At 58.4% G+C, this 25,217-nt stretch overlaps 1 protein-coding gene across 14 annotated transcripts in view; it reads left to right on the plus strand.

The window, feature by feature from the left end:
• The window catches only part of RAP1GAP (RAP1 GTPase activating protein), a 51,263-nt gene extending 26,438 nt beyond the window's left edge, over nucleotides 1-24,825 (plus strand). For 4 of the 14 annotated variants that reach the window (XR_003794584.1, XR_003794585.1, XR_003794592.1 and 1 more), the window contains 23 exons: nucleotides 1,881-1,916; nucleotides 2,921-2,968; nucleotides 4,222-4,260; nucleotides 4,751-4,936; nucleotides 8,103-8,206; nucleotides 8,450-8,528; nucleotides 8,904-8,957; nucleotides 10,056-10,139; nucleotides 10,342-10,442; nucleotides 10,576-10,705; nucleotides 11,759-11,914; nucleotides 12,380-12,451; nucleotides 13,061-13,147; nucleotides 13,577-13,714; nucleotides 15,538-15,669; nucleotides 17,589-17,666; nucleotides 18,638-18,747; nucleotides 19,715-19,828; nucleotides 21,401-21,524; nucleotides 22,516-22,618; nucleotides 22,976-23,110; nucleotides 23,379-23,420; nucleotides 23,796-24,812. Coding sequence is in view for 5 of the 14 variants with exons in the window: in XM_029230220.1 (XP_029086053.1) it covers nucleotides 1,881-1,916; nucleotides 2,921-2,968; nucleotides 4,222-4,260; nucleotides 4,751-4,936; nucleotides 8,103-8,206; nucleotides 8,450-8,528; nucleotides 8,904-8,957; nucleotides 10,056-10,139; nucleotides 10,342-10,442; nucleotides 10,576-10,705; nucleotides 11,759-11,914; nucleotides 12,380-12,451; nucleotides 13,061-13,147; nucleotides 13,577-13,714; nucleotides 15,538-15,669; nucleotides 17,589-17,666; nucleotides 18,638-18,747; nucleotides 19,715-19,828; nucleotides 21,401-21,524; nucleotides 22,516-22,618; nucleotides 23,007-23,110; nucleotides 23,379-23,387 (2,088 nt within the window). In the remaining 9 variants the exon portion in view is untranslated. Of the gene's footprint in view, nucleotides 1-1,372; nucleotides 1,423-1,880; nucleotides 1,917-2,920; nucleotides 2,969-4,221; nucleotides 4,261-4,750; nucleotides 4,937-8,102; nucleotides 8,207-8,449; nucleotides 8,529-8,903; nucleotides 8,958-10,055; nucleotides 10,140-10,341; nucleotides 10,443-10,575; nucleotides 10,706-11,758; nucleotides 11,915-12,379; nucleotides 12,452-13,060; nucleotides 13,148-13,576; nucleotides 13,715-15,537; nucleotides 15,670-17,588; nucleotides 17,667-18,637; nucleotides 18,748-19,714; nucleotides 19,829-21,400; nucleotides 21,525-22,515; nucleotides 22,619-22,975; nucleotides 23,111-23,378; nucleotides 23,421-23,795 lie in introns of all 14 variants that reach the window. The other 10 variants (XR_003794590.1, XR_003794591.1, XR_003794587.1 and 7 more) reach the window with 8 other exon arrangements.
• Nucleotides 24,826-25,217: the final 392 nt, after the last annotated feature.

A 25,217-nucleotide genomic window follows, 5' to 3' on the forward strand; every position in this document is an offset into this window, starting at 1 on the left:
GCACAGATGCTGGGGGACATCAGTGCACCTGTATCACTGGTGCTGGGACTGTGCTGGGCTGAGGTTACATGGCTCACCCAGGCACAGATGCTGATGTTGCTGTTGTGCAAGGTGTTGGCTGACAGGCGTGTTTGTCTACCTGGACTGCAGATGTGTGTCTGTGGTCTCTGCTCTAATTGCCTGTGGAATTGTCTCTTCCAAGCTCAGAAGTGTGGGGTGTGGCCACAGGGGCCGTGGGTCACCATCTCCTGTGGGCTCCTGTCGTGCATTTTACAGGGTGGGTTTTGCCTCTGTGGACAGGCCTCACAGTATGCACATGGGGTGTCTGTGTCTTGTGATCTTTAACAGACAGCTCCGTGTAGTGTGTGTGTGTGTGTGTGTGTGTGTGTGTGTGTGTGTGGTTCAGACCAATGCCCCTCATCCTTGGCGATTAACCACTTCCATAGTTGCCGCATGCTTTTTCTTTTTCTCAAAACTCATTTTATGTTATGGGATCAAGTCTGTCATGTCTGTTATGCAGGGAGTGTGACTGATGGGGAAGGGTGAACTTGTGCATGGCAGTGGGGCTCTGTGGCTCAGTTTCTGTGAACATACCTGCCTGTGTCTGCGAGCGCACGTTGTTTTGTCTCTCGGCACGTGGATGTGAGAGTAGTTGTGTGGCGTTCGTGTAGCTTCGTGTGCAATTACTGGTGCAGCTGCGCAGATCTGCACAGGGGTGGGTTTGCATTTGTGTGTGCGGCTCTTACGGGACATAGACCTGTATGTGTGTGAGGGAGTGTGCTGTTGTGTAACGTAGGACACTGACACGTGTATTTGTATGTTAGCGTGTAGCTGTAAGAATTGATGTGCACAGACCCGGTGGGTTTGTGCGTGTGGGTTTCTGTGTGTTTGCTTTCTTTGGTACAGTGAGACTGTGTTTAAATATTGGTGTGCAGGCCTGTGTGTGTTGGAGCAAGAGAGAAAGAGAGAGAGGGGGAGTGTGTGTTTCCTGGTGTACAACCCCATAGCACATGTGCGTGTGAGCTCAGGCAGTGCCCCCACTGGACAGCAGGAGCCGACTGAATTGAGGCCTTGGAGGTGCTGGGGGAGGGGCGCTCTCCTAGAGACTCTGGGGGCTTCCCAGGCCCAGCCCCCAGCTCCGCCAGCCGGCAAGGATGCCGTCTTCCAGGAAGGCTCGTAGGGAGCTGGCGCTGGAGAGGCTGAAGCTGCCAAGCACAGCTGGCAGATGCCCGGATTAACCCTGTGTGTGCCCTGGCTAGCCTCAGGAGAGGCTGGCTGGAGTGTGAGGAGGGAGGAGGGAGGAGCGGGAATGTGTGGACTCAGACACAGGTATTGGGCCCATGGGACATCCCAGCATTCTCTCCCCCAACAGACGCCCAGCCCACACTGTTTGGGGGGGAGGATGGGGCCCTCCTTCCAGAGGTGAGTGGAACCACAGACCCTCCTGAGGATCCCAGCTGGGCTCGTCTCTGGAGTTGGGACCTGGGGCTCTTCTGAGGGGTCCGTGGGCCGATCCGAGTACTGCCAGTCTTGCAGTGACATGGGGGAGATGTGTCTCTCCCCAAAAGTCAAGCACCCTTCTTTGTCTGAGGCAGCAGCCTCCTCCTTTGGGGAAGGGGACTGAGTGGGGTGGGCTGCCTGGGGAGGGTGCTGGACTCTGGGCAGACTTCTCCGGGCAGTTGGTCAAACTCTGCCAGTCAGTGGCACAGAGCCCCATCCTATGATGTCCCTTCCACTCCCTCTTGCTGCTTGGACAGGTCCACGGTGTTTGGTCAGAGTTGGGGCACCAGGAGGGCTGGGGCAGGTGGAGACTCCTCGGAGACTTGCAGGATCAGCTGGGCTACCCCGGTGCTGACCTGCTCTCTCCATCTCTGTTGCAGAACACAGATCTGTTTGAGATGATTGAAAAGATGCAGGTGAGGTGGGCTCTGGAGCCCGTTCTGGGGAGCCACAGAGGGGGCTGGACTGGGGGCGGGGGGCCCTTGCTGTATCTGCAGCCCTACATCTCTCTGAGGACGGGCCGGGAGCTCTCGCAGACCGTGCCAGGAGGAGATGTTGGCAGTGTGCTGTCCAGAGCCCTTTGTCTGGGGATGGGGACTGATAGTGCCCAACTGCCTGACTGACCCAGGGCGCAGGCCCCGCTTGCATCTCTCCAGCTCCCATCCCTGTGTAGGTTGCTCAACCCACCCCGCATACACATACCATCCCCCATCTCCCAAGAGGCATCACAGGCTCTGCAGGACCCTGTGTGGAATGGGGGGAGGGACAGATGCCAGGGCACAGGGCAACCAGAGGCTGGGCTGCAGGTCCCGGGAGGTGTTAAGGAACCGGGCAGCCCCCGCCCCCTCTGCCTGACCCCTGCCCATCCTCCACTCCCCAGCCCTGGTCTTCCAGGCCCTCGTCTGTGTTTTTCGCTTGGGTATGTGTTGGGAGGTGGCCGGGGGACTTGAACCAACCTCAGGAGCTTTCCTGATATCGGGTCACCCTCCAAACCCCGTCTCCAGCCATCTTCCTGTTTCCCTGCCTCTCTTAGTCTTTCCATCTCCACCTCTCCCCCTCCTTCTCTCTCTCCCCCCCTCTCTCTCCCTCTCCCTCTTCCTTTCTCTCTCCCTCTCCCTCTTGCTCTCAACAACACGTATCTGTGTAGATGCAGCGGCCTCCCTCCCCAGCTCACACACAAGCGTGCACACTGGCCCTGCCTCCACTCCCAGCAGTGACCAGAGCCCCGAGCCCTCCCTGCTGCTGCCAGCCTCCCGCAGCCCCCGTTCCCTCCAGGAGGGCCAGCCCTGCAGAGGCCTGAGTAACCCGGCGGCCAGCGCCCTGCCCTGGGAGCACCTCCACAGCACCATCTACCTGGAAGGGGTGCTGCTTCCAGCAGCATGGGAAGGGTGTGACGGGATGTGCTGCCTTCTCTTTGCAGGGAAGCAGGATGGATGAACAGCGATGCTCCTTCCCACCACCCCTCAAAGTAGGTCTGAATCTGGAACCACTCCACCCTTCTGGGGGCCTTTGGCTTCCTGAGCAGTGCTCTCCAAAGGGCTTGGGGATGGGAGGGGACGGGAAGGGGGAGGCAGACTCCCTCTCTAGGGGTGGGGGAAGTGCTGCCCCAGCCGAGCAGCCAGCCCAGGAGAATCTGCGCCCCCCTTTCGTGAAGTAGCCTTACTGCGGGCTGGTGCCGGGGCCAAGGGGGAAGCAGTGTATACCCAGCCCCTCCCCTCGAGGAGGCTAAGGTGTGGAGAACCCCTCCCTGCCTGTAGGCCTTCATTCCAGCTCCTCCTCACCCCATCTGCACCACTGTAAACTCACCCTGCCTCTCCAGGCTTCCCCATCGCAAAATCAAAGCCCCATCCCTCGCGATAGCCTGCGTAAAAGGTTTTCCTTGAAGCCACTTATGGTCAGCAGTTGCAGAAAGACTCATACCCAGGACCCAGGAGGCTTACGCTCCCCCTCTCCATGTAGCTCCTGCCTGGGACGGCTGAGGGGGAGGGGGAGAGACGGAGAGATGGGGAGGGGTAGCCTCGTTACCCCCCAACCTTCATGAAGAGACTAACAGGAAGCCTGGGACCAAAGGAGGCGTGAGGAGGCTCTTTAGACTCAGAATTTTCTTGGGGTGGGAGCTGCATAGCCCCTCCAGGTAGGTATACGGTACCATGGTTGGTGATTTGGGACCCCAATAATCCAAGAATATCAGTGGCTGGGCTTAGGGGAGTGGACCCAGGGCTACAAGGATGAGGGTTAAAGTGGGGTTCATGGGCACAAGGCTGATGCTTTGTCTGGAGCAGGGCTACTCAAAGTGTGGTCCTCACACCAGAAGCATCGGCATCACCTGGGAGCTTGTTGGCACATAAATTCTTGGGCTCCACCCAGACACACTGCATAAGAAACTCCGAGGGTGGGGCAAAGCAATCAGTTTAATGAGCCCTCCAGGCCATTCTGATGCACGGGAGAACCACTGGTCCAGAGGTTTCTTCTGGGGATGCAGTGAGCCTCCTTTTCCCCAGGCAGGAGACCCAGAAGAGGCTGCCAGCCCTCAGTGAGCTAAGCCTGCCTCAGTCCCTGCCTCGTGGGGTCAGCCCACATGGGATGGGGAGATGAGGAAGCAGCCCCATCCGCAACCCCAGCCCGGGGGTGCTGCCTGAACAGCAGATGTTCTGGGGAGGCTGGAAGTAAAGGGTAAGGACCCCACCCCAGCTGGGCCTCTGCCCTGCTTGTGTTTTGCAGACGGAGGAGGACTACATTCCCTACCCGAGCGTCCACGAGGTAACCGCCCGGATCCCACTGAGCCCATCTCCATCCCGAGCCCAGGAGGCACTCCCTCCGGGAGTCTGGACAGCCGGGTCCTCCTCCTTGTCAAGAGCCTGACCACAGGCCTTGCTCTGGGTGTTGGAGACTCAGTTTACAAGCCCAAGACTTCAGAGCCCATGTGAACCCTTAGGCCTCTGAGCCAAATATGCCAGCCTCTCGGCCAACGTCATGCTCTCAGCTTTACCTGTCCCCACACTCCCTCCCATCCTTTGAGACTGGGACATGGGGCTCTGTGCATCTGGGCCTGTGCCTGCAGTGGGAAGAGAAGGGCTGGAGCAAGTGCCTTGAAGGAGGTGGATTTGATCCCTGGGACCCACATAGGCTCTGGGCTCTCCCCTAGTACTCCTTAGCCATGGCAGAAGTGGATCCAGGTCTGAAATGGGGGGTGTCTTGGGGCCCCCAGTGGCGTGCAGTGTGGGTGGCTCTCAGCTGAGTCCTCCTTCAGGTCCTGGGGCGAGAAGGGCCCTTCCCCCTCATCCTGCTGCCCCAGTTTGGGGGCTACTGGATTGAAGGCACCAATCACGAAATCACCAGCATCCCGGAGACAGAGCCGCTGCAGTCACCCACGGCCAAGGTGAAGCTGGAATGCAACCCCACCGCCCGCATCTACCGCAAGCACTTTCTTGGCAAGGTGTGTGGCCCGCTGGTGTTGGGGGGCTGGGCTGGCTGGGGAGTGGGTCACAGCCCAGCCCTGGGGGACGCTGGGCCTGGGAGGGAGCGGAACCGTGGGCTGGGCTGTTTGTCTGTCGCAGAGTCCAGGGAGCATGCGTAGTGGATTCACTCATTCAGTCAACAAACATTTATTGCAAAAGGCAGTGTTACGGCATAGTGGTTAACAGAGACTCTACCAGGGCTTGAATCCTGGCTCTGTCACTACATGGGACATCAGGCAAGTCACTTACCTTCTCTGTGCCTCTGTTTCTTTCTTTCTTTCTTTTTTTAAGATGGGGAGACTGTTTTTTTGTTTTTAATAAATTTATTTTATTTACTTTTGGCTGCGTTGGGTCTTCGTTGCTGCGTGTGGGCTTTCTCTAGTTGCAGCAAGCGGAGGCTGCTCTTCGTTGCAATGCACGGGCTTCTCATTGTGGTGGCTTCTCTTGTGGAGCATGGGCTCTAGGTGCATGGACTTCAGTAGTTGCGGCACGTGGGCTCAGTAGTTGTGGCTTGTGAGCTCTAGAGCACAGGCTCAGTAGTTGTGGCACACGGGCTTAGTTGCTCTGTGGCATGTGGGATCTTCCTGGACCAGGGCTCGAACCCGTGTCCCCTGCATTGGCAGGCGGATTCTTAACCACTGCGCCACCAGGGAAGCCCCTGCCTCTGGTTCTTCATCTGTAAAAACGGAGATGGTGATGATACCCACCTCATGCCTTCAATGCGACGATGTTTGTGAGGCATTTAGAATGGTGTCCGGCCCAAAGTGTCCAGCACAAAGGGCTCAGTCAGGGTGAACAAATAATGAGCACCAGCTGTGTGCCTGGTCCTGTTCTGGGCACCAGGTATACAGCAGCAAACAAAACAGCCCCAGGCCCTGCCCTCAGGCAGCTTGAGGTGGGGAAGACAGTAATTCCGTGGTGTGACCTGGATTGGTACAACCCCTGCCCCACCACCTGCCCCAGAGCCGGGACCCTGCCCAGTAACGACCTGTCCTCGTGTCACCCGATGACGACGGCGGCGTTCCAGGCAGGAGCTATTGGGCGAGGCTGTGGGAGCTGGAGGGGAGGTCACACGCTGGGACCTTGTAGGTGCCACGTTCCATGCCGAGTGAGGTCTCTGTGTCGGTTTACAAACGAGGTGGTGGCATGTAGCGTGGGCTCTGGAGTCTCATGGCCTGGGGACGCCTATTGACTCTTCTGTTTATTGATGGTGTGACCTCGGGCAAGTTAGTTAACCTTCCTGAGCCTGTTTCCTCCTCTGTAAAAATGAGGATGATAAAAGCATCGAGAACCATGTTTGGCACATAGTAAGTGCTCAGTAAACGTTAGCTGTTATTATTACATCTTCATAATTACTCTGTGAGATCAGGATCGTCCTAATTTTTACAGAAAAGGAAACTGAGGCTCAGAGAGATAAAACAACTTGGTTAAGTTCACACAGTTACTGAGCTAGGAACTGGACATAGCTCTGGCTGACCTTCCATTAAGACACACTAAGGGAGGGGTCACGTTTCTAGCGTGTGTGCATGCACTCGTGGGTGTTGGGAGGACGGGTGACTCCTTGGGGTGTTGGGAAGCTGTGTGGGCTCAGTCTGGGCCCAGGGCATTAGCCTGATGCTGGTGAGTATTGGTGCTAAGGTGGGGGGACAGGTTGACTGAGACTAAGCCAGCAGGCCCAGATGCAGGAGCCATTGCCTGGGGACAAACTCAGAACAGGGCAGGGGATTCCACCTGTGGGTGGAGAGAGAACTGCATCCCCGGAAGCCACTGTCCAGAGGCTCTTAATTGGGTCTGGCAGGTGGTGGGGCCTGGGGGACTATGTGGGCCTAGCATATAGCTGGTGCACAGAAAAGTTTGCTGAAGAAGTGGTGAGTGATAGAATGAAGGTGATGCCTTGGGCACTGGAGGATTGGAAGAGGCACAGGTTGGGGGGTCTTAGAGGAGGCATGATGGCCAGGGTCAGGCTGGCAGCACAGAGAGGAGGGGCCCCAGGGGCTGGCAGAGAGGCCGGGCCATTCCCGGCTCCAGGTGGGGTGCTGGGGAAGCAGTGGGCCGTGTTCTGGCAGAGGGAGGAAGTTAGGGTGACTTTGGCATTGACCCACTGGGCCCCTGAGCCCACTCTCCTTGGGCTTCTCTGGGCCCAGCCAGGGGGGTGTGGGGAAACTCCGCACCCCGAGGACTTCGGTGCAGACCTCCTTGCCAAGTGCCTGCCACTCCCTCTGCACAGATAGTGCCAAGCCTTTGGGGGTTTCCATCACTCTGCCCCAGGTCCCCGCAGACTGCCCCTGAGCTGTGGATTTGTGGCGCACGTCCCCTGGCCCCTACATCTTTTTCCTCCCATCCTTTGAGCACAGCTGTTTGTATTTAAACAGGGCTTCCTTCTACGATGACTCCTGGGGTGGGTGTGGCTGAGGAGCCGGGCTGGCAGGGGAACCCAGGGCCAGGTGGGGTGAAATCTTCTGGCACTTCCGGCTCTTGGCTTTGGGGCTTCCCCACCTGGAGGTGCCAGACTGCCAGCTCCTCTCTGGGGATGCCATCCCTGCTGCAGTTCCCCTGGGCCCTCGGGAGCATTTCTTCCCCACCCTGTGTCTTCCCCAGGTGAGGCAGGAGGGCAGGAACCGGCTCGGTCAGCCGGCCAGTGTGTTCATGAGATGTTTCATTTCCTGATTCTCATGGGCCCTGGCTTCAGGGGCCACAGAGCAGTCAGTTAAACAATCAGTCAGTTGACATATTTTTATTGAGCACCTACTGTGTGCCCAGCTCTGAGAGGGGCGGGGGCTGGGAGACAGCCATGCAGGTGCAGATGTGGTCCTGACTTTGCTGAAGAGGACAACTACTCTGCGCCCGGCACTCTCTCTTTCAGTGCCTGCCACCCTCCCACAAGGTAGTGGGCCTCACCCCCATCTGATAGACTAGGAAACTGAGGCACAGGAAGGTGAGGTGACCTTCTCAGGTTACCCAGCTGGCAAGTGGCAGAGCTGGGATTTGAATGCAGGTCTCTCTGAGGCAGACAGTGCTGTTAGCCCGGACACCTGCTGCTTGGTGAAGGACCCCCATCCGGGGGTGAGTTGGCTTTCTCGTCTGGTTCCTGGAAGCCTCAGGCTCAGCCTCACCCTCTCCCCTGGCCCCCGCCTCCCACCACAGGAGCATTTTAATTACTACTCACTGGACACCGCCCTGGGCCACCTTGTCTTCTCACTCAAGTATGATGTCATCGGGGACCAGGAACACCTGCGTCTGCTGCTCAGGTGAGGGTGGGGTGAGGGGACCTGTGACTCTCAGAACCTGAGAGCCCATCTTATTTTACCCACTCGAGAGGGCCAGGGATTTGCCTGAGGTTGCCCTGCAAGTTAGTGCCCAAGCCAGGCCTGACCGCCTCATCACCTCTGGACCTCCCTGGGGTCTGCCCTCTCTGGTCTTACTTGGTGTGGAGGGGCTCCCATCTCCCTTTTGCGCTGCCTCGCCCCTCAGCATGGGTCTTCTCCTCCCAGGACCAAGTGCCGGACATACCATGACGTCATCCCCATTTCCTGCCTCACTGAGTTCCCCAACGTGGTCCAGATGGCAAAGGTGAGGCCTCTGATCCTTCATGCTGAGCCCCCCGTGGATATCTCAGGTGGGCACAGAGCTGGGCTGCAGCCTCGCCTTTGCACACCCTCATCTTTAGCCCCAGATCCTGGCCTGCCTGCTGTGGCCTGTCTCCAGGGTCCTGCCGCTCACGTGTTCCCATGATGCCCACGTGCTGGCTGTGTGCTTTGGGCACTCTTTAGAACACAGCACCTTTTGGAGACAGGGGCTCCAGTTCTCTGTACCCCATTCTGAGTGACAGTGAGCCTCCTTCAGCCTTGGTTGTCCCCTCTTTGTCCTCCACTGTCCTCCCCCCAGACCTTGGCCAGGGTGGCCCAGAGGCCCCACCCTCAGGCCCTCCCTTATCTGCTCCCGCAGCTGGTGTGTGAAGACGTGAATGTGGATCGATTCTATCCTGTGCTCTACCCCAAGGTATGGCTGGATCTGGGCCCTGCTCACTGGGAGTGGGTGGGTAACTAGGGGGCCAAGCATTTATTGGGCACCTGCTGTGTGCAGGGCATTTTTCCTAAGTTCTCTCATTTAAACCTCACAATAACCCTGCAAAGTCCCCAGTTTGTGGAAGAGGAACCAGAGGCCCAGAAAGGGTTGGTGCCTTACCCAAGGATGCACAGCAGATAAGGAAGCCTGCATTTGAACCTAGTGCTGTCCTCCTTGGAGGCGAGCCTTCCTTACCTCTGGAAACTCTCAGTGCCATTTGGGGACCCTCCTAAGGGTAATCTGTGCTCCTGAGCCAAGGCTCCACTGGTCTTGACTTCTGACCCCAGAGGGGACCTGGGAAGAGAGAGTAACACAGGCACCTCCATAGGTGCCGCCCCACAGACGGCAGCGGCACTTCCAGCTCTGGTGCTGGGTGCTGGGTTTGAGGCACTGTGACGATGTGGGATAAAGGGGAGGGACTTCTGTCTTCAGTGAGCCAGGGGGTTTCTGGAAAGAGGTGGGCCCTGAAAGACACGTACAGCCTGTGGCTCTGACTGAATTCCACAGTGAGGTGAGGTCGCTGAAGGGCGGGTGGTCCAGGAAAGGTCCCCTGAAGGAAGGGGCCTCAGAAATCAGGCCCTGCTTCTCAGTTACCGAAAGCCCAAGGTGAGGAGGGGAACTTGCTCAAGGCTCCACAGCACACTGGTGGGACTCGGCCTGTTCTAGCATGATGAGGTGGCTTTACAGAGGAGCCGGGGAACAAGTTGGGTGTTAGAGCAGAGTAGGGGCGGGAGCTTATGAGCAGAACTCAGGAGCAGTGCGCTTTGCCTTTGGAATCCAACAGACCTGAGTTCAAGTCCCAGCTCTGCCATTTGCCAGCCGTTGACCTTAGCAAGTCAGTTCCTTAAGGTCTCGGAATGTCGGCGTCTTCATCCGTGAGATGCAGTCCGCGGGAGTGCCTCCCTCACGGGCTTGTTCTGAGGAGGAAATGAGTGGATGCATGTGGAGTGCCTGGCACAGCGCTTGGCACATAGAGCAATAAACGGCAACTTGAAAAAGCAGCGTGTTTCACCCATCGTCCTGTCCCCGCAGGCCTCCCGCCTCATTGTCACCTTCGACGAGCATGTCATCAGCAATAACTTCAAGTTTGGAGTCATTTATCAGAAGCTTGGGCAGGTGTGCTCACCTCCTCCTCCCTGCCCCCGACACATCTGGCCATGTACCTGGGACCTCAGACCTTTGCCAGGGAGAGCACCTGCCGAGGGACTCAGTTTCCCAGGAGCTCAGGGGCTGCCAGAGGTCCCCTTTCCAGCCTTCCTGGGTGTGAATGGGGGTAGGAGGCCCAGCTCGATGACCTCTGCCCTCTGTGCATCCCTAGACCTCCGAGGAAGAACTCTTCAGCACCAACGAGGAGAGCCCTGCCTTCGTGGAGTTCCTCGAATTCCTTGGCCAGAAGGTCAAACTGCAGGACTTTAAGGGGTGAGCATTGGGGTGGGACAAGCAGAGGATAATATGACCCATGCCCTTGGGCAGGGAGGGAGCCCCCGTCCTGGCCCCGTGGAGGCCTGGCTGGGGCTGGAGACTGAGCCGTGGCCTGGGGGGCCTGGGGCAGGTTCCGAGGAGGCCTGGACGTGACCCACGGGCAGACGGGAACCGAGTCTGTGTACTGCAACTTCCGCAACAAGGAGATCATGTTTCACGTGTCCACCAAGCTGCCCTACACAGAAGGGGACGCCCAGCAGGTAGCCTGGGCACCCACCCACCTGCTTCCCACCTGCCCTCCTGTCCCCCATTTACCTACCCATTCAGTGTCCACCACACCAGACTCAGTGGGCCCTGGGATAGAGAGATGGAAATGATCTAGTCCCCCAACTTGTGGCCTCTAGTTGGGGCAGGGTGACAAGCTACTACGATGTTGTGAAAGCCTCAGTTTCCACATCTGTGAAATGGGGATAATGCACCTACCTTATAGGTGAGCATAAACGAGGGTATGCACCCAGAGTGGCTAGAACAGTATCTGGTACATAGCAGGAGCTCAGTAAATGCGAGTATTTTTACAGGAAATGAAGGGTATTGTCAGGTCACATGGGGGCACTTAGACTGGGCAGAGGTGGGAGTCAGGCAAAGCTTTCAAGATAAAGTGACTTTTAGGTGGCAAAGGAGGTAGGAGAGGGAGGAGGAGCATTCTGGGGGAAAGAATGGCTTCCATCTTCTGCAAAGGCCTGGTGATGAGGAAGTGCAAGGCATGTTCCCGGAGCTGAACTTGGAAATTTGTCACCTTGTCCTAAGCTTCCTGCAGTGCTGTCCTCCTTATTTCCCCATGCCCCCACTCCAGGGGTACAGGGGGATACAGGGGTCATGTGAGAAAAATGGAAATGTTTATTCCTTATTTTTAATGTCTTTTAATTTTCTTTTAATAGATTCTCTGTTCATTTTAACAACAAAGATATATTGAGTGGAACTTATTTGTTCAAGAGGGGCCCATGTTTGGGGTATTTAGACAGGAGGAGGGTGAGAGGTAGGGCCTGGGGACCAAGAGCCCCGGGTTCAAGTCCCCTAATTCACTGTAGGGCCTTGCAAGTCACTTCTGTCTTGGCCTCAGTTTTCTCATCTGTCACAGGATTCCAAGAAAACGAGAATAATTTTAAGACAAGTTTCTCACCACATAGTTTTGGGGGAAGCAACTCCTTAGACATGCCCTCTGCCTACCCCAAGCCCCCCGCGCCTCTGCGGGCCCCCTCCCCACACTCTGCGGGCCCCCGGCCAGGTGGTGAAGGCTGTGGCCCTGTGCTTAGTTGCAGCGGAAGCGGCACATCGGGAACGACATCGTGGCTGTGGTCTTCCAGGACGAGAACACGCCCTTTGTGCCGGACATGATTGCGTCCAACTTTCTGCATGCCTATGTGGTGGTGCAGGCCGAGAGTGGGGGCCCCGATGGCTCCCTGTACAAGGTGGGTGATCTCGGAGCTTCCCAAGGGCACCAGCCACCATCCCAGCCCCACCCTTACTCACTGTGAGGCCTCTCTGAGCCTCAGTTTTCCTAACTGTAAGTGGGGGGACTGTCCGGAGGGCTCTGAGCCCCCCTCTTGCTCTGATGATGGAGGAGTCCCATCCCGCCCTTTCTGCCCCCTGAAATCCCTCCCCTCAGAGAGGCTGGTTACCCTTCTCCGCCCTTTAGCCTCCTCCTCCCTCTCCATCCTCATGACTCCTGAGACCCTCCACCCCTTCCCACCACTCAAATTCAGGACCAAGGATGGAGGAGCTGAAATCCTGGGGTTCACCCATCCAATCGGCAGTCACTGAACCTCCCCCGCCAAGGGACAGCCCTGTGCCCAGCACGAGGCAGGATAGGGAGGCGAATCAGTGGTTTCTGGCTGGTGTGGGGACTCCATGGGGACAGCTGCCCTCCCTTCCAGGTCTCCGTCACTGCGAGAGACGACGTGCCCTTCTTCGGGCCACCCCTCCCGGACCCTGCTGTGTTCAGGAAGGTGAGGGGCAGCCCCCAGCCCCCCCCATCATGGGCAAAGCAGGACTAAATGGGTGGGGGCTGAGAGGGTGCACATTCTACTGTACGAGGACCTGAAGCCCCACTGTGTGCCAGGGCAGCCGGGCTCCCCTAACTGAGCAGCTGGGGCCTGGCTTTTCTGTTCATCTTGATAAAAACTGTGACTTTATTTTACAACGTCCCAGAACAGACTATATCATTGTTTTACATTTTGTATAGCAGACTCTGTGGCCTTTCCTCACTTCTGTTGTCTTCTTGACAATTTCAACCTTCTTCTAAAATGTTTGGGGAGAGGGGCACACATCTCTCTCACATCTCAGGAGCCCTCACTTTGAGCCTTGGCTTCAGCGCCCCCCAATCCCCCAGACTGAGGCAGTGGGAGACCCCAACCCAGCTCTCCCAAGGGGTGGGCAGCCATGAAGGGCATAGGGCTCACAGGTGCCTGGGCTGGGGAGCTGAGCCCAAGGAGATGCCCTTCTGGGAGTGAAGAGGGCAGCCCCCAGCCCCAGCAGAGCGTGGCTCAGGAGCCCCAGCCCCTTGTCTCTGTGTTCGCCTGACCCCCCTTTCTCTTCTCCACGCTGGGGGCTCCCAGGGGCCCGAGTTCCAGGAATTTTTGCTGACAAAACTGATCAATGCTGAATATGCTTGCTACAAGGCAGAGAAGTTTGCCAAACTGGAGGTGAGTATGGGTTCTTGGGGGTGAATCCCCCCACCCCGTAGAATTTCAGCCCCTGGGGAGAGAAGAGCTGTGTTCAGACCTTGGCCTTAGGGAAGGCTGCCTGGGGGAGGACAGATTTACAGATGAGCAGCGCCAGGGTCAGGGGAGAGGAAGTAAGGGTTCATAAGGAATGCTCAGGAGGGCCTTGGAGGTAGGCGGGCTGCCACAGAGGACGCAGTGGAGGAGGGGCGTGGGGACATGAAGTCAGATCTTTGAGGGGCCACGTCGAGCCCTGGGGGCTGCCTGTGCTGCGGAGGGGCCTGAGGGAAGCCGTCTAGGCTTCTGGAGCCCAGGCCCACTTCCCACTCAGAGAAGGTGGCCACGATTGCAAATGTGGGAAGAAGGGCTGATCCCTGGGGTCTCTCCTAACGGCCCCGGCCTGGCCCTCAGGAGCGGACACGGGCCGCCCTCCTGGAGACGCTCTATGAGGAGCTGCACATCCACAGCCAGTCCATGATGGGCCTGGGTGGAGACGAGGACAAGATGGAGAACGGCGGCGGGGGCGGTGGCTTCTTCGAGTCCTTCAAGGTGAAGAGCAGGGGTCTACCTGGGTGCAGAGGGGGACGGATGTGGTTGGCTTGGATGGAATCTGGGCACGTGGTTGGGCTAGAGTAGGGGGATGCCGTTAGCTACAAGGTGTGGGGGTGTGGCTAGAGGTGAGCTCACATTGGAGGTTGAGTCGGGTGGGGGCGTGGCTCGGGGTGGAGTCACGGGTGGAGTTAATAGGCGTGAGCTCGGACTAGGTGGGCACGCACCTGGGGTAGAGTCTGGGTGATGGTGAGCCTCTGGGTGGACCTGGGCTTTAGGGTGGGCTTAGACTTGTGGGGGGGGTGTGGTCTTGTCCTGGGGTAGAGCTGCGGTTGGGAGTTGTAAGGTGGGCTCTGGCTGGGGGAGGAGTTGATGGTTGGAGGCGGGGCTAAGCTTGGGGGCGGAGTCTGCCTGGGAGCTGTGCTGAAGGTTGGAGCCCTCTGGTGCCAAGGGTGGTGGCTCCCAGGTCAGCAGGCAAAGAAGAGAGGAGGAAGCCTCTGTCCTGACCGAGAGAAAGAAACAGAGGTCAGGGAAGGGAGGTGAACGAGGGGCTATAGGAGAGGGACCTGGTCTGCATGACCTTAGGCCGTGTGACCCACCCTGGCTATCTCTGGTTTAGCTTAGTGTTAAGAGCATAGACACCCTGGGTTCAAATCCCAACTCTGCCACTTACCACCAGCTTGAGCATTCTCTGAGCCTCAGGTTTTTTAATCTGTTGTTTAGGGTAATGGCAACTTACCTCATACAACTGTTGAGAATTATTTGTGAAGCAGTTAGATCAGTGTAATCTAAGTTAAGAAGCAAAATGCAAAGCCCTGCCCATCTACCTCAGCAGCTACCATCCCAAGTGAGAGGCAGAGGAGGAGAGAGTTCCTCTTCCCCCCACAGGGCCTGGACTCCCCCAGGCTGCAGGTCCCCAGGCGGTGGCCTCTTTGCCACTGTGTCCTCCACCCACAGGAGGAGGACTGCCCATCCTCCAGGTGCCCAGCAGGCTATTGGGGCCTCACATTTACCCCAGGGCAGACCACAAAGTTGGAGGTGTGGGTTTGCATAAGAGGATTAGCCCAGCAAGGCTGAGGCGAACAGAACTTCTTTGAGAAAGAGGCTTGAAGAGAGCCCTGCCTCTGCTCACTGGAGACAGGGAGTGGGTGGGAGGAACACGGACCTGGGGTGTCTTCTCTGAGGGCGGCTCCAGTGATCCCACGTCTGGTGAGTGCTGGATGGTGGACCGGGCTTAAGTTACAGACCTTCTTCGAGGCAGCGGAGCCCATGGTCAAGGGTTTGGGTTTGGCGTCTGGGTTCCAGACCCACCTCTGCTTCAGTTTCATCACGTGTAAAATGGGCTTGGTGGCAGTGCCTGCTTCCTGGGGCGGATTGAATGAGAGCAAATGTAAAGTACCTAGCCCTGAAGTGAGCGTTCAGTGCAGATTGACTGAAAAAAGTAAGGAACGGAGGGAGGGAGGGAGGGAAGAAAAGCAAGGAAGAAACAAGTCCTAAGAGATGCTAAAAGGAGGGAATTGGGGTTTCTGGAGGTCTCTCTGTGCATGCTTTTGCTCATGACCCAGCGTCTTCTGCGGTCTTTACAACAACTGTACGACCGGTCATGAGGTTCAGAGGCTCAGAGGTGTGGAGTGGCTTGCCCAAGGTGACCCAGCAAGTTGGTGGCAGAGTCAAGGCCCACACTACCCTTGGCACATGTGGACCTGACTCTTGTGTGGTCTCATGGGAAGGGACTTCCTGGGGTCACCGAGATTGGCGTCGGTGGCTCCTGGGTTTCCCTGAGGGGGTGGGGCCTTAGGAAACCCCTACCGCCACCTTCGCAGCGGGTCATCCGGAGCCGCAGCCAGTCCATGGATGCCATGGGGCTGAGCAACAAGAAGCCCAACACCGTGTCCACCAGCCACAGCGGGAGCTTTGCGCCCAACAACCCGGACCTGGCCAAGGCGGCTGGAATAGTGAGTGCCCTCCCCCAGGGGCCCCGCCTCCCCCCGCTGCCCTGCTGTCCGAGGGCTCATCCTGGGCTCTAGGCTAGGTCTAGCCACTGCCCTCCACGGGGTCAGGTGCCCAGGCTGTGACACCGGGATGCTGAGAGCCTGCAGCCCCCTCCCCAGCTCCTCAGCCCGCCCCACCTCCTGGCCCCTTATTCAGCTGTGTCTGCTCTGGGGCAGCTTCTGTGTCACATTTCTTATGAAGCACCTACTGTCTGTCGTATGCTGGGGATTGGGCTGCTGTATGGACACCTCCTGTCAAGCCTTGAGTTTCTGGGAGCACCTGTTGTGTGTCAGGCCCTGGATTTCTGTGTGAGCATCTGCTGTATGCCTGGCTCTGAGATGCTGGCGGGCACCGCTGTGTGTCCAGACTTGGGCTGCTGTGTGAGCACCTACTGTGTGTTAGGACCCGGGCTGCTGTGTGGACATGTACTTTGTGAGCACCTACTGTGGGCCCGGCCCTGAGATTCTGTGAGCACCTATTGTATGTCAGATCCTGGGCTACTGCGTGGACCTAACTCTGTAAGTGTCTGCTGTGTGCCCAGCCCTGAGCTGCTGTATGAGAATCCACCGTGTGTCAGGAAATGGACTGCTGTGATAAGCCCTGGATATCAGTGAATACCTTCTCTGTGTCAGGAGATGAGCTGCGTGAGCACCCATTATGTGCCAGGGCCTCTGTGGTTGTGCCCACCTATTGTGTGTCAGGACCTGGGCTTCTGTGTGAGCCTCTCCTGAGTGAGCACCTACTGTGTGATTACTTACTGTCTGCCAGGCTCTGTGGGATTCTGCTACTAATACTCAGGGGGTGTGCTGGGCACAAAGGCTGAATAAGGCCCTCAACTGTGGGCCAGTCTGCTTTCCACTGCCCAGTGGTCACCCCCAGCACTGCACCTACTGCTCTGCTGCCCCTTCCCCATCCATCTTTCCTTCCTTCCTTCCATCCACCCGTCCTTCCATCCATCCGTCTGTCCATCCATCCATCCACCCACCCACCCACCCATCATTTACTGACTGACTGCTGCATGCCGAGCAAGCCCTGTGCTCAGTGCTATGAGGCTGTGTCACGTGGCAGGAGGGACCCCCTCCACCCCACCCCTGCCCCATGGGCTGACCTGGCCAGGGAGGCAGGGCGAGTCCTCTGTGTTCCAGCAGTCACCAAGCCCACTGTCACTGGAGAAGCAGGCCCACCCTCCTCCAACCCCAATTCACTAGCCACTCCCCTCCTTCCCCGCCAGAGTGGCCCAGCCTCCTGTGGGTGGCTGTAGAGGGGCCCCAGGGACAGGGCCAGACCAGCAGCACCCACCGTGGCAGTAACCAGACCCATTTCTGTTTTTGTTTTTGCACAACTGTCCCCTCTCTTCATGTTGCTTCCTTTTCCTTCCGCTCTCTCCTCGTTCCTTGTTTTCCCTTCCCTTTTTCTCTTCCACTCCTCCACCCCCTGCCTCCCTTCACCTTCTTACACTTGTGTATTCTGTCCTCTTGCACCTGTCCTTTTACTCCCTCTCCTCTTTCAAACTGCTTTCGCCCTTGATTTTTCCTTTGTGCCTGCCCCTCCCTCTCCGTCTCTGTCCGTCTTGCTCCCCGGGTCCATCTCTGTGTCTGTCTCTCCATGTTTCACTCTGCACCCCTTCTCATGTGACTGTCAATCTCTCTCCTCTGTTCTCTCTGTGTCTCCTCCCACCTCTTCTCTCCTTCCCTTCCCCGGCCTTGTCTCTCTCAATCCCCTGCCCCACTCTCTTCTTTGTCCCTGTCTGTCTGTGTCTGTCTGTCTTTCCCTCCTTTCCCTGTCTCATTTCTCTGTGCCTCCCCCTCCCGCCATCTCTGTCTCTCTGACCCTCTCTATGCCTGTCTCTCTCTCTCTGCTCCCACCCTCTGCTGCTTGCCAGTCATTGCTTATTCCTGGGAAAAGTGCGAGTAGATTCGGACGCCGGGGCAGTGCCATAGGCATAGGAACCGTGGAAGAGGTTGTCGTCCGCGGGGCCGCCGTCTCTGGAGGCTGCCTGCACGCGCTGCTCTCTGCTCGCCCTCAGGACGGAGGCCATATTGGGGACGTTGCCCCCCTCCCCCCGGGACAGGCCCGAGGGCTGGCAGGATGGAGTGCCAGCAGCTCTGATGGCACTCAGCACCTGCTTTGGGGCCTGGCACCTGTGCCAGTGCCAGTGCCCCCCCCCCCACCAGGGGCTCTGGCCCTGCCCTGACCCCTGGGACTCTGGCCCAGTCCCTGCCTTTAGGATCTGGTACCTAAAGACCCTCTGTCCAGCTGCACGTCCCCCAATATCGCCAGTTCTGCATGGAGCGCCACCGCCCTCCTCTGCCCTAACTCCCTGTCCCGACCATGAACTGGCCTGGGGGTTTCTGCCCATCTGTGCCTCCATGGGGCCCACCTTCCCGCCTCCCCAGAGAAATAGGGGACATGCTTCTGGTGCCTGGGGCATCCCACCATTGTATATGTGTAACCTGGGCTCGGGGGCATCTTTCAACTGCTGGGCCAGAACCTCCCCCAGCCGGTTTGGAGATTCCGAGGTGTAGCAGGGGGCAGGGGCTTGGGTTGCCTCACCCACTCTCTCCCCACTGCCCGTAGGCTGCAGGTCCCATGAAGTCCTGGGGGCAAAGAGGCAGCAGTCATTCTGAGGACTTGGCCTCCTCCAGTCCCAGCCCAGAGTGGCTGTCCAGCTCCCTCAGGCTTCTGCTCTTCTCCTAGACTAAGATGCTGGGTCCAGACCTGCTGTGTGACTTCAGGGGGGCCTTTGCCCTCTCTGGGCCTGTTTCCTTATCTATAAATTAGGACGGCCCTCTCTGGAGATGGACAGTTCTCTCATTTTTCTTGCTCATTGTCTCTGCTTCAGGGCCTGGGCAGCAGGGCCCCAGGGTGGCATGTGGGGGGCACAGGGGCTCCTGGAGCAGGTGGGTACTGAGTTGGGACCTCTCCCCGCAGTCCCTGATTGTTCCTGGAAAGAGCCCCACCAGGAAGAAGTCGGGCCCATTCGGCTCACGCCGCAGCAGTGCCATCGGCATTGAGAACATACAGGAGGTGCAGGAGAAAAGGTGGGTGCAGCAGAGGGTAGGATGGCGTCCTGAGTCTCCTCTGGCTCCCCCCGACCCCCATTCAGTGGCAAAGCACAGCAGGCAAGAGGGAGCTCCCACCCTTCTCCCCCTCTGTCCCCACCGGTGACAGCTACACGGTCAAGTCCCTGCTCTGCGTCAGGCACCACGGCCAGCTCGTCACCTAACATGAAGCCCTATCATCCAGTCCCAGCTCTGCCGGCTCCCAGGGGGTCACACCTTGCACATCAAGGAGCCACAGGTCAAGGGGTCAGGGGCCTGCCCAGGTCACACAGCTGGTGAGGGGCAGAGCTGGGATTTGAGGCCTGGTCCATGGAGGTCTGTAAGTGCATCTGTGTGGGCGGGGTGTGGACAGCACACCGTAGTACCAGCAGAGAGCCTCCGGGAAGCAGAGGATAGTTCCTGGGTGTGAGTCCTGTCTCCACCACACTGGGGCTGTGTGACCTTGGGAAAGTCACTGTACCTCTCTGAGCCTCACTGTCCCAATCTGAAAAACGGGGATAAGAACACAACCAACGGCATGGCGCTGCTGTGGGGGGGGGGGTGTGCAGTGCATGTGAAGCAGGGAGCAGGTGCACTGAGGCCTCAGGAGTGGAGCTGGCACTGTCCTCAAAGGCAAGAGAGCCCAGAATCCCATGAACCCAGGGTTCGAGTCTTGGCTTCGCCATGTCCTAGCTGCGCGTCCCTGAGCAGGTTCCTTCCCATCTATGGACTCCAGTTTCCTTATCCATAACAGGGTCTTCAGTAGGTGCTCCCACAGCACCTGCCCCCTCCTTGGCCAGGCCAGTCCAGGAGCTGCAGGGACTGCTCTGGGTCTGGCCCCTGAGGATGTAGGGTGTGGGTACAAGGCAGGAGGCACCCATGACCTCCTCTCACCACCTGGGCCTCCTTCTACCCTTGATGCCAGGCCTGGTGCTGAATCCCCCCGCTGCCCCCATGTGCCCCGCAGGGAGAGCCCCCCGGCTGGCCAGAAGACCCCAGACAGCGGGCACGTCTCACAGGAGCCCAAGTCGGAGAACTCATCCACTCAGAGCTCCCCAGAGATGCCCACGACCAAAAACAGGTTGGGGCTCGGGGCATGCTGAGCCGGGGGGCTTGGGTGTGGCGGGCCCATTCTTTCTACCCCCTGTCTGGGCCCAGGCCTGCCAGGAGTGTTGACACAGCCATACCACGGCGGCAGGGGCCCTGATTACTCTCCTAGGTCCTCCTTTGACACACACCCGCTGAGCACTTTGTGCATGCCAAGCTCTGCAAGACGGCAGTGAGCTGGACATACACGGCCCCTGCCCCGTGGAGCTGACAGTCCAGCGCAACATAGCCCAATAAGCTACTTCCAGATAGTGATGACAGAAGAATAAAGCAGAGGATATGATGAAGAATGAGTGGGGGTGGGGCGTTAGGTGGGTGCTTAGGGAAGACATCTACCAAGGGGTGGGGTTTGAATTGGGAGCTGAGTGAGGAGTCAGCCCTGTTAGGTCTGACTTACAGTGGCGTGGCAGAGGGAAGAGGGTTTCAGGTAAGAAACACGGCAAGTGCAGAGGCCCTGAGGCATGCTTGGTGCAGTTGGAGCTGAGTGAGTGAGGCTGGGCCCAGGCGGACACCGGTAGTGGAGGGGATGAGGTTGGAGAGGCGGGTGGGGGCTAGGTCACGGCTTTGAAGGCCATGTGAGAACTTTGAGACAGGCAAGGAGGCTTTGGAAGATTTTAGTTAAGAGGAGTAGTGGTGCTTTAACAAGCTGACTGTGGTCACCATGTGAAGGCTCTGAGGGTGGGGGCAGGAGCAGAAGCAGGGAGGCCAGCCAGGAGGCTGCCCCTCCGTTCAGTGCTTGTTGGCTGAGCCCCTTCTGTGTTGGCTGCCGGGGGTGAGGGGGCTGTGGAGAGGACCCGGCCTGGGCTGAAGAGTCAGGCAAGTGAACAGAGAAGCAGGAAAGGGCCACAGGGACAGGGAGAGACAAAGCTGAGCAGAGAGGGTCATTCCCACAGCAAGGAAGAATCAGGGAGGGCCTCCTTGAGTAGGCGACCCCTGGCTGGTTTTCCAAAGGTAAATTTACTTTTTTTGGGATTTGAGGGAAGGAGTGAGACTCCAGGCAGGAGACACAAAGGCCCTGAGCATGGGACAAAATTGTGAGAGAGTTAAAAGAGAGTAGACTGTGGAGTTGGAAGGCCTGGGTCCTACCAGTTCTCCCACCTATGGCTGCGTGACCTCGGGCTGTGTGCCCATCCTCTCTGTGCCTCAGTGTCTGCTCCTCTATAAGGTGGGTCTAATAATGATAGCAATGAGATAACTAGGGTAAAAGCACTTAGAACAGTGCCTGGCACAGAGCAAACCTGCACTAGATGGCAGTATTGTTGTTAATAGTTATGATTGAGCATCCAGCCAAGGAAGTTGGACTTTATCTGGGGCAGTGGGGATCCAGGAGAGGGAATTGAGCAGGGGAGGGGCATGATAGGATCCATGTGTTAGCAAGGACAGTGGCATTGGGGAGGCTCAGAGGCCCAGGGAGCTGTAAGAGGCCAAAAAGGCACTTGGCTGGCTGCAGGCTGGGCCGCCCTGGGCCGGGAGGGCAGGGGCATGGGGTCTTGGCCCAGGAGGTGCCCAGTGTGGATGCTGGCTGATAGGACGCTGTCTGTGGCAGAGCGGAGACAGCAGCTCAGAGAGCAGAAGTGCTGAAGGACTTCTCCCGCTCCTCGTCCAGTGCCAGCAGCTTCGCCAGCGTCGTGGAGGAAGCAGAGGGTGTGGACGGGGACGATACAGGCCTGGTGAGAGGCCCAGGGAGGGGAGGTGCCCCACAACGGCCTGAAAGGGGTGCTCTTTGGTCCCTGGAGATGCTCTGGGTGGAAGCATGAGGCTGGGTGTGGTTGAGTTGTGATCAAGGGACTCAGCCCAAAGGAGTAATGCAGACTGACCTTCTCTTACTCTAAAGCCTTCCGTGGCTCCCCGGTACCCCCCACAGCCCAATCTCTGAGGCCGTTGAAGATCTAGCCCCTCCCTCCCCACCCTCGTCTCTTACCACTTCAGCCATTCTGCCCTCCTTTGCAGTCCCCCAAACCAACAAGGCTTACTCTGCTTCTGGGCCTTTGCACATGCCATTTCCTCTGTCTGTCCTCCTTCCCACTTTGTCTGACTGACTCGCATTCATCCTTCTCAATTCAGCCTCATGTCACCTCCTCCTGAAAGCCTGCCTTCCTGGTCCCAGGGTAGGTTAGGAGCCCCCTTTACACTCTCATAGACCCTGGGCTCTGTCCTTGGAACCTGTCTGTCATGCTTCACTCAACAGTCCTTTGGCGAGCGCTGTTCCTTGCCACACCCCGTGCCAGGTGCTGCGTGGGCAGAGGGGACAGTGCAGACCAAGGCCCTGCCCTGTGGGGCTTGTACTAGTCTGGAATTGTACTAGTCTCTTCACAGCCTGTCTCTCCTCTCCTCTTCAAGCTCTCGGAGGGCTGGGACCTTTCCTGATTTCTCTCGGTGGCTTGGCTCACGAGAACATCAATAAATGTTTGCTGAATGAATGAATGGGAGCGCACGTGTGCGTGTGTGCGCACGCGCCTGGGTCTGTGTCTGTTCCCACTCTGTCCTCCTTTGGTCCCCCCTGGGGCAGACATTGCTGGGCCCTCATCCTCTTTGCAGAGGGGCAAGGGTGAGGGGTTGTGGATTGCAGCGGCGAGGGGCTGGTGAGGAGGGGAGAGGGCAGCCAAGCCAGTGCCATGGCCAAGGGCTGACCTCCCTCTTTCTCTCCTCCCCCATCCCCAGGAGAGTGTCTCATCCTTGGGGACGCCCCACAAGCGGGACTCCTTCATCTATAGCACGTGGCTGGAGGACAGTGTCAGCACCACAAGTGGGGGCAGCTCCCCAGGTACTGGCCAGGGCCAGCTTCCCCCGCCACAAGCAGGGCCAGTCTTGTGGTGGGCAGGGGACAGGGCTGGGCACAGAGGGTCAAAAGCAGTTCTCAGGCCCCAGGTGGTGGGTGTGTGATGGGACTGCCCCTGACATGGGGACAGTGGGCTTGGTCATTATCCAGCCTAGGGTGGTTGGTGGCTTGGAGGGCTGGTGGTTTCCAGAAAGGCCTTGGAGGATGATGCAGGAAGGGAGGGGGGTAAAGAAGGGAGTTAAGGGTGGGAGTCCCAGAGGGAGGGGCTCGGTGGGGTTGGGGAGCACTGGTGCCGACCGCCCATCCATGCCCCCCGTCTCCCTGGTGCCTCCCCGCGGCCAGTGAGGTGGCTCCCTCCTGCCTCCCTCCCCAGGCCCCTCTCGGTCACCCCACCCAGACGCCGGCAAGTCGGGGGACCCTGCATGTCCCGAGATCAAGATCCAGCTGGAAGCATCTGAACAGCACATGCCCCAGCTGGTACGCACAGCCGCCAGGGGCCTGGCCACAGTGGGGACAGGTGGCCTGGAGCCTGGCCCTATGGGGAGCCCTACCTGGGAGGGAGATTGGCTGTTGGGGAGAGGCATCAAAGCGACCAGGGGTCCCCAGGGATGGGGGCTGGACCAAGGGCCCCCCTTAATCCTGGAGGACTGGGCTCGTCCAGCCTGGGCACAGCCAGTGACTTCTGCCTGCGTGTATCTTCCATGTCGTCTGTCCTGTCACCTGCATTGCCGCCATCTCTGTGCAGGGCTGTTAGCCAGGATGCCCCTCTGAAGGTGACACTGAGCAGGTCAGTACCAGCCCCCAGCTTCTGTCTGGTTGGGAGAGGGCGGGGGTGGGCCAGCTTCTCTCTCTTCCTCTGTCACCTCTCTTGGGTGAGAGCTATGTATCTAGGTTTGAGTCCTCTGCCACTCAGTTGCTAGGTGACCGCAGGCCTCAGTTTCCCTATCTGTACAATGGGGCTAATAAATGCTGCCTCACCTCTGCCCATGAGTTTCTGGGAGGATCTGATGGGAGCCTGAAAGGGACTTGGGAATTGTTGGGAGGGAGGGGTCTAGGGGGTTCCCAGTGGGATGGAAAGACCCAGAGCCTGGAACTCCAAGGGTGGGCCCTTCCGCATCTGTCCCCCTGCTTCACGGCGCCTCCGTCTCCCCTTACCCTGCAGATGAGGCCGCAGAAGCACAAGGTGAAGATGCTGTGTCAAATCCAGGCAGACGGGACCTCTGCCCCCGAGGCCAGCACCAGCCTGTGGGCTGCCCCCGGCCTCCCCAGCCCTCCTCCTGGCCCACTGTCTGGGCTGTCTCTGCAGGGCGGAGCCATCCAGACCTGGGATCGGGGAAGCTGCTGGCACCATCCCCACCCCCTGGGCTGGGGGGCCGGCTGGGGCAGGGAGTGGTCACTTGAAACAGGACTCCAGGCCTGGCCATCCATCACCCCTGGGTGCCCCTCTGGACTCGGGGGAGTGAGCTGGAAGGGGGGATTGAGACATCTCAGTGCATACAGAGCCTACTATGGAGGCCGTGGGGTGTGAGGTGTGGTAGAATGAGCACTGGTCTGGGAGTCCTTGGTCCTAGCTTTTAATTTGGGTTCTGCTCTGTGACTATGGGCAAATCACTCTCCCTCTCTGGGCGCCTCTGCTATAAATGGACAAGATTATTTCAGAGGTCACTGAAGGCTGTGAGTCCATGCACCTGCCCCAGAATGGAGGATTGTCGTCCTAGAGACCTCCCATCACCCTACCCTGCTTCTTGGGGTTCCTGGGGCCCCCGGTGGGCCGAGGCTGTGCCCATTGCCCCTCCTGGACCCTCAGTCTCTACCGCAGATCTGCCGATGCCCTGTCCACTGCCTCCACGACAGACGAGTGACCCGCTTGTGGGGGAAGTGGGAGCTGCCTGGCTCCTCAGCCAGCACCCAGCTTAACCCCTGCCTTCCCATGCTCCTGGGCACGCCGGGCCGAGGGGTCTCAGCTGGCCTAGAGTTATGGGCCGCACCTTTGCGCCACCCTCACCCACCACGGAGGGGGCAGCCAGGCACAGCTGCTGTGAGTCCACATCCTTGTGTGCGTCTGTCCACACTTTTTAGGCGCCACGCCAAAGGCCAGCCTCCTGGCCCCAACACCCATTTTGGAAGCCCCCCGTGGCCGTGTGTATGTCAGTAACAGTTGTACAAAATAAATTCTATTTATCGCTATTGTACCCCGAGTCGGGTGTGGCTTCATGTGACCCCGCCCCCCACCCGGATCAACCCGACAGATCTCAGTGGCACCGTGGTGGCGAGGGAGAGCCTATTCACCCCCCGAATCAGCAGCTGGGTCTGCGAGCACCTCCAGGGCCAAGCCGCGGGCTCCGTGACCACCAGCTCTGGCTTCCCCCCCATGGCCCTGCCCTTTCTTCCACCTTGCTCCCCTCTCCACAGCGGGGAGAACGTGGCTTTGAAGGTCCAATCAGGCAGACCTAGATTGGAGTCCTGACACGGTCTCTTTAACTCTCTGGGTGACGCTGGGAAACTTACAAACTTCTCTGAGCCTCAGTTTCCACTTCTGTAAAACGGAAGCGATAGTACCTCTCCCAAGGGTTCGTCATGAGGA

Source organism: Monodon monoceros, unplaced genomic scaffold, assembly GCF_005190385.1.
Source record: "Monodon monoceros isolate NGI ecotype Baffin Bay Population unplaced genomic scaffold, NGI_Narwhal_1 Super_Scaffold_18, whole genome shotgun sequence".
NCBI lineage: Eukaryota > Metazoa > Chordata > Mammalia > Artiodactyla > Monodontidae > Monodon > Monodon monoceros.